This window comes from Tachyglossus aculeatus, chromosome 10 (assembly GCF_015852505.1).
Source record: "Tachyglossus aculeatus isolate mTacAcu1 chromosome 10, mTacAcu1.pri, whole genome shotgun sequence".
Lineage (NCBI taxonomy): Eukaryota > Metazoa > Chordata > Mammalia > Monotremata > Tachyglossidae > Tachyglossus > Tachyglossus aculeatus.
The window spans coordinates 51,672,510-51,687,745 of NC_052075.1; the positions used below are offsets into that span (position 1 = coordinate 51,672,510).

General features: G+C 49.4%; 1 protein-coding gene across 1 annotated transcript; it reads right to left on the minus strand.

Moving 5' to 3' along the window:
• Positions 1–95: 95 nt before the first annotated feature.
• Positions 96–7,066, minus strand: ATF5 (activating transcription factor 5). The gene is made up of 3 exons (XM_038752750.1): positions 6,901–7,066; positions 1,293–1,595; positions 96–1,197 (listed from the first exon to the last, which is right to left on the minus strand). The coding sequence occupies exons 2-3, from the start codon at positions 1,450–1,452 to the stop codon at positions 536–538; spliced, it is 822 nt and encodes a 273-aa protein (XP_038608678.1). The 5' UTR covers positions 1,453–1,595; positions 6,901–7,066; the 3' UTR covers positions 96–535.
• Between the last annotated feature and the right edge of the window lie 8,170 nt (positions 7,067–15,236).

Consider the following 15,236-nt stretch of genomic DNA (forward strand, 5'->3'; position numbering starts at 1 on the left):
TGGGGGGTCGGGCATCCCTCGTTGCTGCTCAACTCCCTTCTCTTATCCGTCCCCTTTTCTGTTGCGCGGCCCCAAACACACACACTGCTCAGTACTGTTTTTTTTTTTCTTTTATTACACCACTCCCCTCACCACACATCCACAATCCCCCTCCCCTGGGTTATGGTTATCTGGGCACTATGGGCTATTGGGTCCCATCACCTCCCACCCCCTACTCCACCACCCCCCGATTTTAGGAGCTGAAACAAATCCCCCTCCCCTCGGGCCAGCCTAAGTTGGTTCCGTATCGCCGCCCTCATCAAAGCCCCCTGGGGAGCTGTCCTGCTGCCCTTCCCTCTAAGTCGACACCTGTTTCTTATCGGCATCGCTCCCACTCCTCCTCTCTTCCCCCTGGAGCTGAGGGACAAGAGGGGAAGGGGGTGGCGGTCACCCCCATCTCTCCTCCTCGCCCCCCAGCTCCTGCCAGACCGGGTTGGCTGGGGTTTCCGGGGGTCCCCAAGCTCAGCCCGCCCTCTGAACTAGCCGCCCCCCCGCCTCAGGGGCTGCGGAGGCGCTGGCTGCGAGCTTTGTACACCTCGATGAGCAGGTCCTTGACGTACTGGATCTCCCGCTCGATGGAATCCGCCTTCTCCCTGAGCTCCCGGTTGCGGGCCTCCAGGCCCTGGCACTCGTCGTCCAGCGCCTCGAACTCGGCCCGCTTGCGCTGCCGGTACCTGAGGGCCGCCGTCTTGTTCTGATCCCGCTTCTTCTGCTTGCGGTCGCCCTTGGGTGGGGCCGGCGGGGGCCCCGGGGCGTAGGGGGCGGGGCGGGGCCGGCGGGGGGCCGGGGGCGGGGGGCCGGGCGGGCCCTCGGCCCCGGCCGCCCCCCACAGCGTCAGCAGCTCCAGGCACCCCGAGTCGAGGGTCTCGAGCGCGGGGCCGGGAGGCGGCTCCAAGTGGGGGAAGGCCAGGGCGAGGGGGACGTCGGGGAAGGGGAAGGGGCCGGGGGCCGGCGGGTCGTGGGAGGGCGGGGTGGTGGGGGCCACCTGGTCCGGGGGCAGCGTCTCGTCTAGGAAGTAGTCCTCCATCTGCTCCAGCTCCTTCTTCAGGAGGCTGGCCATGGCCTCCAGGTCGGGTGGGGATGGGGAGGGGACCGCTGGCTCGGGGAGGAAGGCGGCGAAGTCCACCCGCTCCGTCAGCCAGTCAGAGTAACAGTCGCCTGGTGGGGGGGCGGCGGGCCGGAGGGTCAGCCCCGTGGTCACGTCCCTCCCCGCCCCGTCCCCCCCGCCTCGCGCCCCTCTCTCTCTCTCTCACCTGTCAGGCCCTCGGACCCCTCCAGACCCCCACCCGGCAGCTCATAGTGGCCCCCGGGGAGCTGGGGCGGCAGCTTGGCCAGGTCGGCCCGCCAGGCCAGGCCGTTAGCTGGGAGCAGGACGCGCTCCAGCTCCAGCCCCAGGGCCGCCAGGAGCGACATGCCGCTGCGGGGGGTCTGGGCAGGGGCGGCGGCGGCCGGAGGAGGAGGAGGAGGAGGACGCGGGGCTTGTGGCTGAGGGGCGGCGGGCCCGGCGGCTTCTGGTGGGCTGGGTGACAGGCGGCACGCTGGCGGAACTGAAGGACCTGGCGGGGGGCAGAGGAGACACATTAAGGGGACGCCCGACCCGGGCTTTGGCTCCGCACCTCACTGGCTCCTTCTTCTGAGAGGGTCCGGCTCGGGGCCGTTTTCCCCGGTCGTCAATCAGTAGGCCAGCAGCCCAACCCTGTGGCTTCTGTAGATAACCCTGGCCTTAATAACTGGGGCATTGAAGCGCTTAATAATAGTAATGGTGGCACTTATTAAGCGCTTACTATGTGCAAAGCACTGTTCTAAGAGCTGGGGAGGTTAGAAGGTGATCAGGTTGTCCCACGGGGGTCTTAATCCCCATTTTACTGATGAGGGAACTGAGGCACAGAGAAGCAACTTGCCCAAAGTCACCCAGCTGGCAAGTGGCGGAGCTGGGATTGGAACCCATGATCTCGGACTCCGAAGCCCGGGCTCTTGCCACTGAGCCACGCTGCTTCTCTTAAGCTTCTGCTTAGACTGTGGCATTTAAGCGCTTAATAATAGTAATGATGGCATTTATTAAGCGCTTACTATGTGCAAAGCACTGTTCTAAGCGCTGGGGAGGTTAGAAGGTGATCAGGTTGTCCCACGGGGGTCTTAATCCCCATTTTACTGATGAGGGAACTGAGGCACAGAGAAGCGACTTGCCCAAAGTCACCCAGCTGGCAAGTGGCGGAGCTGGGATTGGAACCCATGACCTTGGACTCCAAAGCCCGGGCTCTTGCCACTGAGCCACGCTGCTTCTCTTACGCTTCTGCTTAGACTGTAAGCTTGTTGGGAGCAGGCAATGTATTACATTGTACTCTCCCAAGTGCTTAGTATAGTGCTCTGCACACAGTAAACGCTCGGTAAATACAACTGACTGATTGATGAGTATTGCTTACTATGTGCTAAGCAGTATACTAAGCATTGGGGTAGATACAAGATTAGCAGGGGTGTCCCAGATGGGGTTCACAGAGGCAGTAAGCTCATTGTGGGCAGGGAATGTGTCTGTTTACTGTCGTTATACCGCTCCCAAACTCTTAGTCCAGTGCTCTGCACACAGTAAGTGCTCAAGAAATAGGATGAGAACAGATTTTGAATCACCATTTTGCAGATCATCATCATCATCACTCGTATTTATTGAGCACTCACTATGTGCAGAGCACTGGACTAAGCGCTTGGGAAGTACAAATTGGCAACATCTAGAGACAGTCCCTACCCAACAGTGGGCTCACAGTCTAAAAGGGGGAGACAGAGAACAAAACCAAACATACTAACAAAATCAAATAAATAGAATAGATTTGTACAAGTAAAATAAATAGAGTAATAAATATGTACAAACATATATACAGATGAGGAAACAGGTCCCAAGAAATGAAGTGATTTGCTCATAGTTGCCCACCAGACAAGTGGTGGAGCTGGGATTAGAACCAGGGATCCTATTATTCCCAGATCCCTGCCCTACGCAGTAGGTCACGCTACATCTTCCCCGGTGCCAGGATTTGTCATCCCAGTGTGGACCTGAATCCCATTTGGCCACCCCCAGCACCATCCTAGGAGAGGAGCAGGAGGGACTGGTTGGAGACTGTTAATCAATCAATCAATCGTATTTATCGCGTGCAGAGCGCTGAACTGAAGTGCTTAGGAGAGAGCAACATTCATTCAATCAATCGTATTTATTGAGCACTTACTGTGCGCGGAGCACTATACTAAGTGCTTGGGAAGTACAAGTTGGCAACATGTATAGAGACCGTCATAATGTGAACCCGTCTCTAGACTGTGAGCCCGTTGTTGGGTAGGGACTGTCTCTTGCCAAATTGTACTTTCCAAGCGCTTAGTACACTGTGCTGCATACAGTAAGCGCTCACTAAATACGACTGAATGAATGAGAATGATGATGGCATTTGTTAAGCGCTTACTATGTGCCAAGCACTGTTCTAAACGCTAGGAGGGATACAGGGTAATCAGGTTGTCCCACCTGGGGCTCACAGTCTTTATCCCCATTTTACAGATGAGGTGTGCGTGAGCCACTATTTGTGGCTGAACTGTACTTTCCAAGTGCTTAGTACAGTGTTCTGCACACAGTGGTCAGTACGAGTGAATTCATGTGTGACTTTGGGCAAGTCACTTGACTTCCCTGGGCCCAAAGTCACACAGCTGTGTGACTCTGGGCAAGTCACTTCACTTCTCTGTGCCTCAGTTCCCTCATCTGTCGAATGGGGATTAAGACTGAACCCCATGGGGGACAATCTGATCGCCTTGTATCCTCCCCAGCGCTTAGAACAGTGATTTGCACATAGCAAGCACTCAACAAATTCCATCATTATTATTAAATGCAAGTCACTTAACTTCTCTGTGCCTCAGTGACCTCATCTGTAAAATGGGGATTAAGACAGCCCCTCGTGGGACAACCTGATCACTTTGTAACCTCCCCAGGGCTTAGAACAGTGCTTTGCTCATAGTAAGTGCTTAATAAATGCCATTATTATTATTATCATTATTATTAAAAATAAATGCAAGTCACTTAACTTCTCTGTGCCTCAGTTACCTCATCTGTAAAAGGGAGATTAAGCCAGCCCCTCGTGGGACAACCTGATCACCTTGTAACCTCCCTAGCACTTAGAACAGTGCTTTGCACATAGTAAGTGCTTAATAAATGTCATTATTATTATTATTAACCTCCCCATGAGGGATTATGGACATTAAGTGGAAGGGGTCTTGAAGAAAGGGAGCAAATCCAAGGGAGGAGGAGGGGTGTATATATTTGTATGTATTTATTACTCTATTTTATTTGTACATATTCTATTTTATTTTGTTAATATGTTTTGTTTTGTTCTCTGTCTCCCCCTTCTAGGCTGTGAGCCCACTGTTGGGTAGGGACCGTCTCTCTATGTTGCCAACTTGGACTTCCCAAGCGCTTAGTCCAGTGCTCTGCACACAGTAAGCGCTCAATAAATACGACTGAATGAGTGAATGAGAAGGAGGCCGTGGCCCTGTCAATCAATCAATCGTATTTATTGAGCGCTTACTATGTGCAGAGCACTGTACTAAGCGCTTGGGAAGTACAAATTGGCAACACAGGGGCCTGAGTTCGAAACAAGCCCCTGGGGGCGGGGGGTGTTGGGGCAAGGGCGTCCAGCACAGTCCTGCCTGACGCCAGCTCGCCCCCCGCGCTTGCGCAGAGCCCGGGGCAGCGCGCGCCCCCCGCGCCTGCGCAGAGCCCCGGTCAGCACGCGCCGGGGCAGCCGACAGCGTAAACAACCCAGCCCCGCCCCTGGCGCGCGCCCTCCCGCACTACTGCGCATGCGCCGCCTCCCCTCCGCCCGTCCGGCAATGACAAGTGGGCGCCCAGTGCGCATGGGCAGGGCAGTCAAGACCCGGCCCCCAAGGGGGCAGCTCAGTGCGCCTGCGCGAGATTCACTCATTCATTCAATCGTATTTATTGAGCGCTTACTGTGTGCACAGTACTGTACTAAGCGCTTGGGAAGTAGAAGTTGGCAACATCTAGAGACGGTCCCTACCCAACAACGGGCTCACAGTCTAGAAGGGGGAGATAATAATAATAATGAAAGCATTTATTAAACGCTTACTATGTGCCAAGCACTATTATGATTGTACATATTTATTACTCTATTTATTTTACTTGTACATATCTATACTATTTATTTTATTCTGTTAGTATGTTTGGTTTTGTTCTCTGTCTTCCCCTCCTAGATTGTGAGCCCGTTGTCGGGTTGGGACCGTCTCTAGATGTTGCCAACTTGTACTTCCCAAGGGCTTAGTACAGTGCTCTGCACACAGTAAGCGCTCAATAAATACGATTGATTGATTGATTGGGGAAGTTACAAGGTGATCAGATTGTCCCACGGGGGGCTCACAGTCTTAATCCCCAATTTGCAGATGAGATCACCGAGGAACAAAGAAGTGAAGTGACTTGCCCAAAGCCACTCAGCTGACAGGGGCCAACTTGTGTTGGCAACTTGTACTTCCCAAGCGCTTAGTACAGTGCTCTGCACACAGTAAGCGCTCAATAAATACGACTGAATGAATGAAGTGGCGGAGCCGGGATCTGAATCCATGACCTCTGACTCCAAAGCCCCCGCTCTTTCCACTGAACCACGCTGCTTCTCTGAAAATAATGACGGCATTTGTTAGGCGCTTACTATGTGCCAAGCACTGTTCTAAGCGCTGGGGAGGTTACAAGGTGATCAGGTTGTCCCACGGGGGGCTCACAGTCTTCATCCGGCTTAGTGTTAAGAGCCCGGGCTTGGGAGTCGGAGGTCATGGGTTCGAATCCCGAGTCCACCACTTGTCTGCAGTGTGACCTTGGGCAAGTCACTTCACTTCTCCGGGCCTCAGTTCCCTCACCTGTAAAACGGGGGTGGTGACTGGGAGCCCCCCATGGGGCAACCTGATCACCTTGTACCCCCCCGGCGCTTAGAACAGTGCTTGGCACATAGTAAGCGCTTTTAACAAATACCATCATTATTATTCATGCCCATTTTCCAGATGAGGGAACTGAAGCCCGGAGAAGTGAAGTGATTCGCCCAGTCACCCCGCTGACAACTGGCGGGGCCGGGTGTGACTTTGGGTGAGTCCATTCATTCATTCATTCAATCGTATTTATTGAGCGCTTACTGTGTGCAGAGCACTGTAATCAATCAATCAATCGTATTTATTGAGCGCTGTGTGCAGAGCACTGGACTAAGCGCTTGGGAAGTCCAAGTTGGCAACATATCATCATCATCAATCGTATTTATTGAGCGCTTACTGTGTGCAGAGCACTGGACTAAGCGCTTGGGAAGTCCAAGTTGGCAACATATCATCATCAATCGTATTTATTGAGCGCTTACTGTGTGCAGAGCACTGTACTAAGCGCTTGGGAAGTCCAAGTTGGTAACATATAGAGACAGTCCCTACCCAGCAGTGGGCTCACAGTCTAAAAGGGGGAGACAGAGAACAAAACCAAACATACTGTGTCTCAGTTCCCTCATCTGGAAAATGGGGGTGAAGACTGTGGGACAACCTGATCACCCGGTGTCCTCCCCAGCGCTTAGAACAGTGCATCGCACGTAGTAAGCGCTTAACAAATGCCACCATCATCAACCCTTCTAGCCTGTGCGCCCGCTGTTGGGTGGGGACCGTCTCTCTATGTTGCCAACTTGGACTTCCCAAGCGCTTAGTCCAGTGCTCTGCACACAGTAAGCGCTCAATAAATACGATTGATTGATTGATTGATTACAGTAAATAAAGTCAATAAAGACTCAATAAAGTCGACTGAATGAATGACCCCACGCTGCTTCCCCCTCCAACCCCATTCCCGCCGTTCGGGGTACTCACTCCATGGCGGCGGGGGAGAGGAGGAGGAGGCCTCGGCTGAGGAGAATAGGAGGAGGAGGAGGAAGAAGAGGAGGAGGCGGGGGAAGCGCAAGCGGCGGCACAAAGATGTGGCACCGAACTAGAAAGCCATGGCGGAGGCTGAGGAGATTGAGGTGGCGTCTAAGACACCCTCTTTATAACCGAGGCCAAGGCCGCATCACCCGCCGGATCCCTCCGCGCCTCCCCTCACCCCGCCCCCATCGCCTCAGGCCCCAGGGAGGGAGCCGCCCCCAGCCACGCTCCTTTAATAACTAATCATTGTGCTGTTTGTTAATCAATCAATCGTATTTATTGAGCGCTTACTGTGTGCAGAGCACTGGACTAAGCGCTTGGGAAGTACAAGTTGGCAACATAGATAGTCCCTACCCAACAGTGGGCTCACAGTCTAAAAGGGGGAGACAGAGAACAAAACCATACTAACAAAATAAAATAAATAGAATAGATATGTTAAGCGCCTACTAATCATCCATTCAGTTGTATTTACTGAGCGCTTATTGTGTACAGAGCACTGGACTAAGCGCTTGGCACCCCGATCCCCTCAGGCCCCTGGGAGGGAGCCGCCCCCAGCCACGCTCCTTTAATAACTAATCATTGTGCTATTTGTTAATCAATCAATCAATCGTATTTATTGAGCACTTACTGTGTGCAGAGCACTGGACTAAGCGCTTGGGAAGTACAAGTTGGCAACATAGATAGTCCCTACCCAACAGTGGGCTCACAGTCTAAAAGGGGGAGACAGAGAACAAAACCATACTAACAAAATAAAATAAATAGAATAGATATGTTAAGCGCCTACTAATCATCCATTCAGTTGTATTTACTGAGCGCTTATTGTGTACAGAGCACTGGACTAAGCGCTTGGCACCCCGATCCCCTCAGGCCCCTGGGAGGGAGCCGCCCCCAGCCACGCTCCTTTAATAACTAATCATTGTGCTATTTGTTAATCAATCAATCAATCGTATTTATTGAGCACTTACTGTGTGCAGAGCACTGGACTAAGCGCTTGGGAAGTACAAGTTGGCAACATAGATAGTCCCTACCCAACAGTGGGCTCACAGTCTAAAAGGGGGAGACAGAGAACAAAACCATACTAACAAAATAAAATAAATAGAATAGATATGTTAAGCGCCTACTAATCATCCATTCAGTTGTATTTACTGAGCGCTTATTGTGTACAGAGCACTGGACTAAGCGCTTGGCACCCCGATCCCCTCAGGCCCCTGGGAGGGAGCCGCCCCCAGCCACGCTCCTTTAATAACTAATCATTGTGCTATTTGTTAATCAATCAATCAATCGTATTTATTGAGCACTTACTGTGTGCAGAGCACTGGACTAAGCGCTTGGGAAGTACAAGTTGGCAACATAGATAGTCCCTACCCAACAGTGGGCTCACAGTCTAAAAGGGGGAGACAGAGAACAAAACCATACTAACAAAATAAAATAAATAGAATAGATATGTTAAGCGCCTACTAATCATCCATTCAGTCGTATTTACTGAGCGCTTATTGTGTACAGAGCACTGGACTAAGCGCTTGGCACCCCGATCCCCTCAGGCCCCAGGGAGGGAGCCGCCCCCAGCCACGCTCCTTTAATAACTAATCATTGTGCTATTTGTTAATCAATCAATCAATCGTATTTATTGAGCACTTACTGTGTGCAGAGCACTGGACTAAGCGCTTGGGAAGTACAAGTTGGCAACATAGTCCCTACCCAACAGTGGGCTCACAGTCTAAAAGGGGGAGAGGGAGAACAAAACCAAACATACTAACAAAATAAAATAAATGGAATAGATATGTTAAGCGCCTACTAATCATCCATTCAGTCATATTTACTGAGCGCTTACTGTGTACAGAGCACTGGACGAAGCGCTTGGAGCCCCGATCACCTCAGGCCCCGGGGAGGGAGCCGCCCCCAGCCACACTCCTTTAATAACTAATAATTGTGGTATTTGTTAAGCGCCTACTAATCATTCATTCAGTCGTATTTACTGAGCGCGTACTGTGTACAGAGCACTGGACTAAGTGCTTGGGAAGGATCCCCATAGAGAGCCGGTCCCTCCCCAACAACGGGCTCACAGTCTTGAAGGAGCTGCCCCCACCCACGCTCCTTTAATAATAACTAATAATGACGGTGTTTGTTAAGCGCCTATTATTCATTCATTCAGTCGTATTGAGCACTTACTGTGTGCAGAGCACTGGACTAAGCGCTTGGGAAGTCCAAGTTGGCCCCATAGAGAGCCGGACCCTACCCAACAATGGGCTCACAGTCTTGAAGGAGCTGTCCCCAGCCACGCTCCTTTATTAATAACTATTAATGATGGTATTTGTTAAGCGCCTTCTATTCATTCATTCAGTCGTATTTATTGAGCGCTTACTGTGTGCAGAGCACTGGACTAAGCGCTTGGGAAGTACAAGTCGGCCACATGGAAAGCCGGTCCCTACCCAACAACGGGCTCACAGTCTTGAAGGAGCTGCCCCCAGCCACGCTCCTTTAATAAGAACTAATAATTGTGATATTTGTTAAGCACCTACTATTCATTCATTCAGTTGTATTTGTTGAGCGCTTACTGTGTGCAGAGCACTGGACTAAGCGCTTGGGAAGTCCAAGTCGGCCACATAGAGAGCCGGTCCCTACCCAACAATGGGTTCACAGTCTAGAAGGGGGAGACGGACAACAAAACAAAACATGTGGACCGGTGTCAAGTCGTCAGAACAAATAGAATTAAAGCTAAATGCGCATCATTAACAAAATTAATTGAGTAGTAAATATGTACATGTAAAATAAATAGAGTGATGTCTCTACAAATATATATACAGGTGCTGAGGGGAGGGGAAGGAGGTAGGGCGGGGGGATGGGGAGGAGGAGAGGAAAAAGGGGGCTCAGTCTGGGAAGGCCTCTTGGAGGAGGTGAGTTCTCAGTAGGACTTTGAAGGGAGGAAGAGAGCTAGTTTGGAGGATGTGAGGAGGAAGGACATTCTGGGCCAGGGGGAGGACGTGGGCCGGGGGTCGACGGCGGGACAGGGGAGAATGAGGCCCAGTGAGGAGGTGAGTGGCGGCAGAGGAGCGGAGGGTGCGGGCTGGGCTGGAGAAGGACAGAAGGGAGGTGAGGGAGGATGTGCCGAGCGCTGTTCTAAGCACTGGGGGAGATACAAGTTCATCAGGTTGTCCCACCTAGAGCTGGCAGACTTAATCCCCATTTTAATAATAATAATGATGGTACTTATTAAGCGCTTACTTACTATGTGCCAAGCACTGTTCTAAGTGCTGGAGGAGATACAAGGTCATCAGGTTGTCCCACCTAGGGCTCGCAGACTTAATCCCCATTTTAATAATAATAATGATGGTATTTATTAAGCGCTTCCTGCGTGCCAAGCACTGTTCTAAGTGCTGGAGGAGATACAAGGTCATCAGGTTGTCCCACCTAGAGCTCGCAGACTTAATCAATAAACACGACCAATCAATAAATAATTAATTAATAAAATCAATAAATAATAATTATTAATCAATAAATAATAAACAACAATAATATTAATAAATAATAATATTATTATATTGTATTTTATTATTATAATATAATAAAAATTATAAATAATAATGATAATAAATAATAATTGATCAATAAATACAATTGATTAATCCCCATTTTAATAATAATAATGATGGTACTTATTAAGCACTTACTATGTGCCAAGCACTGTTCTAAGGGCTGGGGGAGATACAAGGTCATCAAGTTGTCCCACCTAGGGCTCGCAGACTTAATCCCCATTTTAACAATAATAATGATGGTACTTATTAAGCACTTACTATGTGCCAAGCACTAACAGCTGGGGGAGATACAAGGTCATCAGGTTGTCCCACGTAGGGCTCACAGTCTCAATCCCCATTTTACTAATAATAATGATGGTACTTATTAAGCGCTTACTATGTGCCAAGCACTGTTCTAAGTGCTGGAGGAGATACAAGGTCATCAGGTTGTCCCACCTAGGGCTAGCAGACTTAATCCCCATTTTACTAATAATAATGATGGTACTTATTAAGCACTTACTATGTGCCAAGCACTGTTCTAAGGGCTGGGGGAGATACAAGGTCATCAGGTTGTCCCACGTAGGGCTCACAGTCTCAATCCCCATTTTACAGATGAGGGAACTGAGGCCCGGAGAAGTGAAGTGACTTGCCCAAAGTCACACAGCTAACCAGTGGCAGAACCAGGATTAGAACCCATGACCTCTGACTCCCAAGCCCAGGCTCTTTCCATTAAGCCACGCTGCTTTTTTTAAGTACACCCTCCATCCCTCTTGCTGTTAATAATAATAATGATGGTATTTGTTAAGCACTTACTATGTGCAAAACACTGTTCTAAATGCTGGGGGAGAATACAAGGTGATCAAGTTGTCCCATGTGGGGCTCACAGACTTAATCTCCATTTTACAGATGAGGTAACTGAGGTACAGAGAAATTAAATGACTTGCCCAAAGTCACACAACTGACAAGTGGCGGAGCAGAGATTAGAACCCATGACCTCTGACTCCCAAACCCGGGCTCTTTTCACTGAGCCATGCTGCTTCTCAGCCACGCTGTTGCCTCACGTTCTTCATTCATTCATTCAATCGTATTTATTGAGCACTTACTCTGTGCCGAGCACTGTACCAAGCGCTTGAGAAGTACAAATCAGCAACAAATCGAGATGGTCCCTACCTAACAATGGCCTCACAGTCTAGAAGGGGGAGACAGACATGTGAGCCCGTTGTTGGGTAGGGACCGTCTTTATATGTTGCCAACTTGTACTTCCCAAGCGCTTAGTACAGTGCTCTGCATACAGTAAGCGCTCAATAAATACGATGGAACGAATGAATGACTGTTTCCTCTTGCTCTGTCTCCCCGTGCTCCCATTTGTAATTTTCAGCTTGGTTATCCCTCCGATAGCCATCGGAACAATCGTTCAATGGTTCATTCAATCGTATTTATTGAATGAATGAATGAATCGTTCATTCAATCGTTCATTCAGTCGAATCCCGGCTCCCCCACATGTCTGCTGTGTGACCTCGGGCAAGTCCCTTAACTTCTCTGAGCCTCAGTTTCCTCATCTGTAAAATGGGGATTAAGACTGTAAGCCCCACATGGGACAATGGGATCACCTTGTATCCTCCCCAGCGCTTAGAACAGTGCTTTGCACATACTAAGCGCTTAACAAATGCCATCATTATTATTTATTAAATGCTTACTGGGTGCAGAGCACTGTAAATAATAATAATGGCATTTATTAAGCGCTTACTATGTGCAAAGCACTGTTCTAAGCACTGGGGAGGTTACAAGGTGATCAGGTTGTCCCACAGGGGGCTCACAGTCTTAATCCCCATTTTACAGATGAGGTAGCTGAGGCCCAGAGAAGTAAAGTGACAGGCACAGAGAAGTAAAGTGACTTGCCCAAAGTCACACAGCCGACAAATGGCGGAGCCGGGATTCGAACCCATGAACTCTGACTTCAAAGCCCGTGCTCTTTCCACTGAGCCACGCTGCTTCTCTTACTGTAAAGCGCTTGGAAAGTACACCACCAATAAAGAAGCAATTGAATGAATGAAAGAATGAATTTCTGTGTGGAGATTCCCTAATTTCTCTGCTGCCCCTAATCGTTATTATAATTGTGGTATTTTTTAAGGGGCTTACCATGTGTCTACCATTGTCAAGACAATCAGGGCAGACACGGACCCTGTCCCATATGAGGCTCATAGTTCCTGCTCATCTGCCTGGAGGAATGTCAGGACTCTGTGTGACAGGCCCTTCATGGGTTCATATCCCAACTCCACCAGTTGTCAGCTGTGGGACTTTGGGCAAGTCGCTTAACTTCTCTGTGCCCCAGTTACCTCATCTGTAAAATGGGGATTAAGACTGTGAGCTCCACGTGGGACAAACTGATCACCTTGTAACCTCCCCAGCGCTTAGAACAGTGCTTTGCACATAGTAAGCGCTTAACAAATACCATTATTATTATTATTATCCTCTTTTTCCTCTTTCTCCTCCTCCTCCTTCCCCCGGCCCTGACAAAGCCTCAGCCCACGTCTGGTCACCAAATAGTCCTAATGACTGAATCTCCCAAGGGCAATTTGGACCTTCTTGCTGCTGTTGCCGCCCCTCACTCACCTCCCTCCCCAACTTTCCATTTCACTGCCCGCAGCCTTGTGTCATTTGAATCCAGCCTCATTTCTTCCAGGCCATCAATCAATCAATCGTATTTATTGAGCGCTTACTGTGTGCAGAGCACTGGGACCACTGAGGCTAAAATGGAGGGTGGGAGGGATAAGGGTCAGTCTGGCCTTGAAGGAAATTGCCCACCCTCCTGGGCTTCTCTAATCTGGTTTTTTGGCATGTACTAATCTGGAAGTCCTGCCTGAGATCTAATCTACCTTCCTCCTGCTGCAGATAAAATCAGGAAGCAGCGTGGCTCAGTGGAAAGAGCCCGGGCTTGGGAGTCAGAGGTCATGGGTTCTAATCCTGACTCCACCACTTGTCAGCTCTGTGACCTTAGGCTCGGATCAGTTACCTCAGTTACCTCATCTGTACAAGGGGGGTGAAGACTGTGAGCCCCAAGTGGGACAACCTGCTTACCTTATAATAATAATAATGATAGCATTTATTAAGCGCTTACTATGTGCAAAGCACTGTTCTAAGCGCTGGGGAGGTTACAAGGTGATCAGGTTGTCCCACGGGGGGCTCACAGTCTTCATCCCCATTTTACAGATGAGGGAACTGAGGCGCAGAGAAGTTAAGTGACTTGCCCAAAGTCATACAGCTGACAATTGGCAGAGCCGGGATTTGAACCCATGACCTCTGACTCCAAAGCCCGTGCTCTTTCCACTGAGCCACGCTGCTTCTCTTATAATAATAATGATAATTTTGGTATTTGTTAAGCACTTACTATGTGCAAAGCACTGTTCTAAGCGCTGGGAAGGCTACAAGGTGATCAGGTCGTCCCATGTGGGGCTCACAATCGTAATCCCCATTTTGCAGATGAGGTAACTGAGGCACAGAGAAGTTAAGTGACTTGCCGAAAGTCACACAGCCGACAAGTGGTGGAGCCAGGATTTGAACCCCTCACCTCTGACTCCCAAGCCCGTGTTCTTTCCACTGAGCCACGCTGCTTGTATCTACCCTGGTGCTTCTTGGCACATAGTAAATGCTTAATAAATGCCATTATTATTATTATTGCTATTATTAATGCCCTTAGGGGAGATGGAGAACACTGGATCAATCACTAGTATTTATTGAGCATTTACTGTAGGCAGTGCACTTTACAGAAGGTTTGGGAGAGCAATTAATCGTATTTATTGAGTGTTCACTGTGTGCAGAGCACTGAACTAAAAGTGCTTGGGAGAATACAATACCGTGGAGTTGGTACAATGTTTTTGCCCACAAGAAAGATTACATTCATTCATTCAATTGTATTTATTGAGCGCTTGGGCGAGTACAAAATATGACAAAAGATACATTCTCGGCTCACAACGAACTCACAGACTAGAGGGGAAGAGAGATAAATGAATTATGGTTATGGACACAAGTGTTGTGGGGCTGAGGGAGAGGTGAATAAAGGAGGCAAATCCAAGCGCAAGGGCGACGCAAAAGGGAGTTGAGAGCAGAAGAAATGAAGGCTTCAGTCTGGGAAGGCCTCTTGGAGGAGCAACTGTATATATGTATATATGTTTGTACATATTTATTACTCTATTTATTTATTTATTTTACTTGTACATATCTATTCTATTTATTTTATTTTGTTAGTATGTTTGGTTTTGTTCTCTGTCTCCCCCTTTAAGACTGTGAGCCCACTGTTGGGTAGGGACCGTCTCTATATGTTGCCAATGTACTTCCCAAGCGCTTAGTACAGTGCTCTGCACATAGTAAGCGCTCAATAAATACGATTGATGATGCGATGTACCTTCAAGAAGTCTTCTGGATAAATTTTCAGAGCCGGAGAGGAACGTGAAAAAGTACCTGCCAGGGCGTTGCCTTTGGGCGGTCATCTCCCTGACTGCTAAAGCCTTGTTGCTAAAGCCACCCCTCACTGGCAGGAAGTTCATCATCATCATCAATCGTATTTATTGAGCGCTTACTATGTGCAGAGTACTGTACTAAGCGCTTGGGAAGTACAAATCGGCAACATATAGAGACAGTCCCTACCCAACAGTGGGCTCACAGTCTAAAAGGGGGAAGTTCTTTTTGATGTCTAGCCTGAGCCCCTCCTGTTGCTCCCCCCACACCCCATCCTCAAGGTCACCTCCACAGAGCTCTACACTCTCCTTGGGAATA

Coding starts and splice junctions, on each gene's coding strand:
- ATF5 (XM_038752750.1), bottom strand. CDS start 1,452: ATGTCGCTCCTGGCGGCCCTGGGGCTGGAGCTGGAGCGCGTCCTGCTC. Junction 1,198..1,292: donor GGGGTCCGAGGGCCTGACAG/GTGAGAGAGAGA, acceptor CCCCCCCACCAG/GCGACTGTTACTCTGACTGG.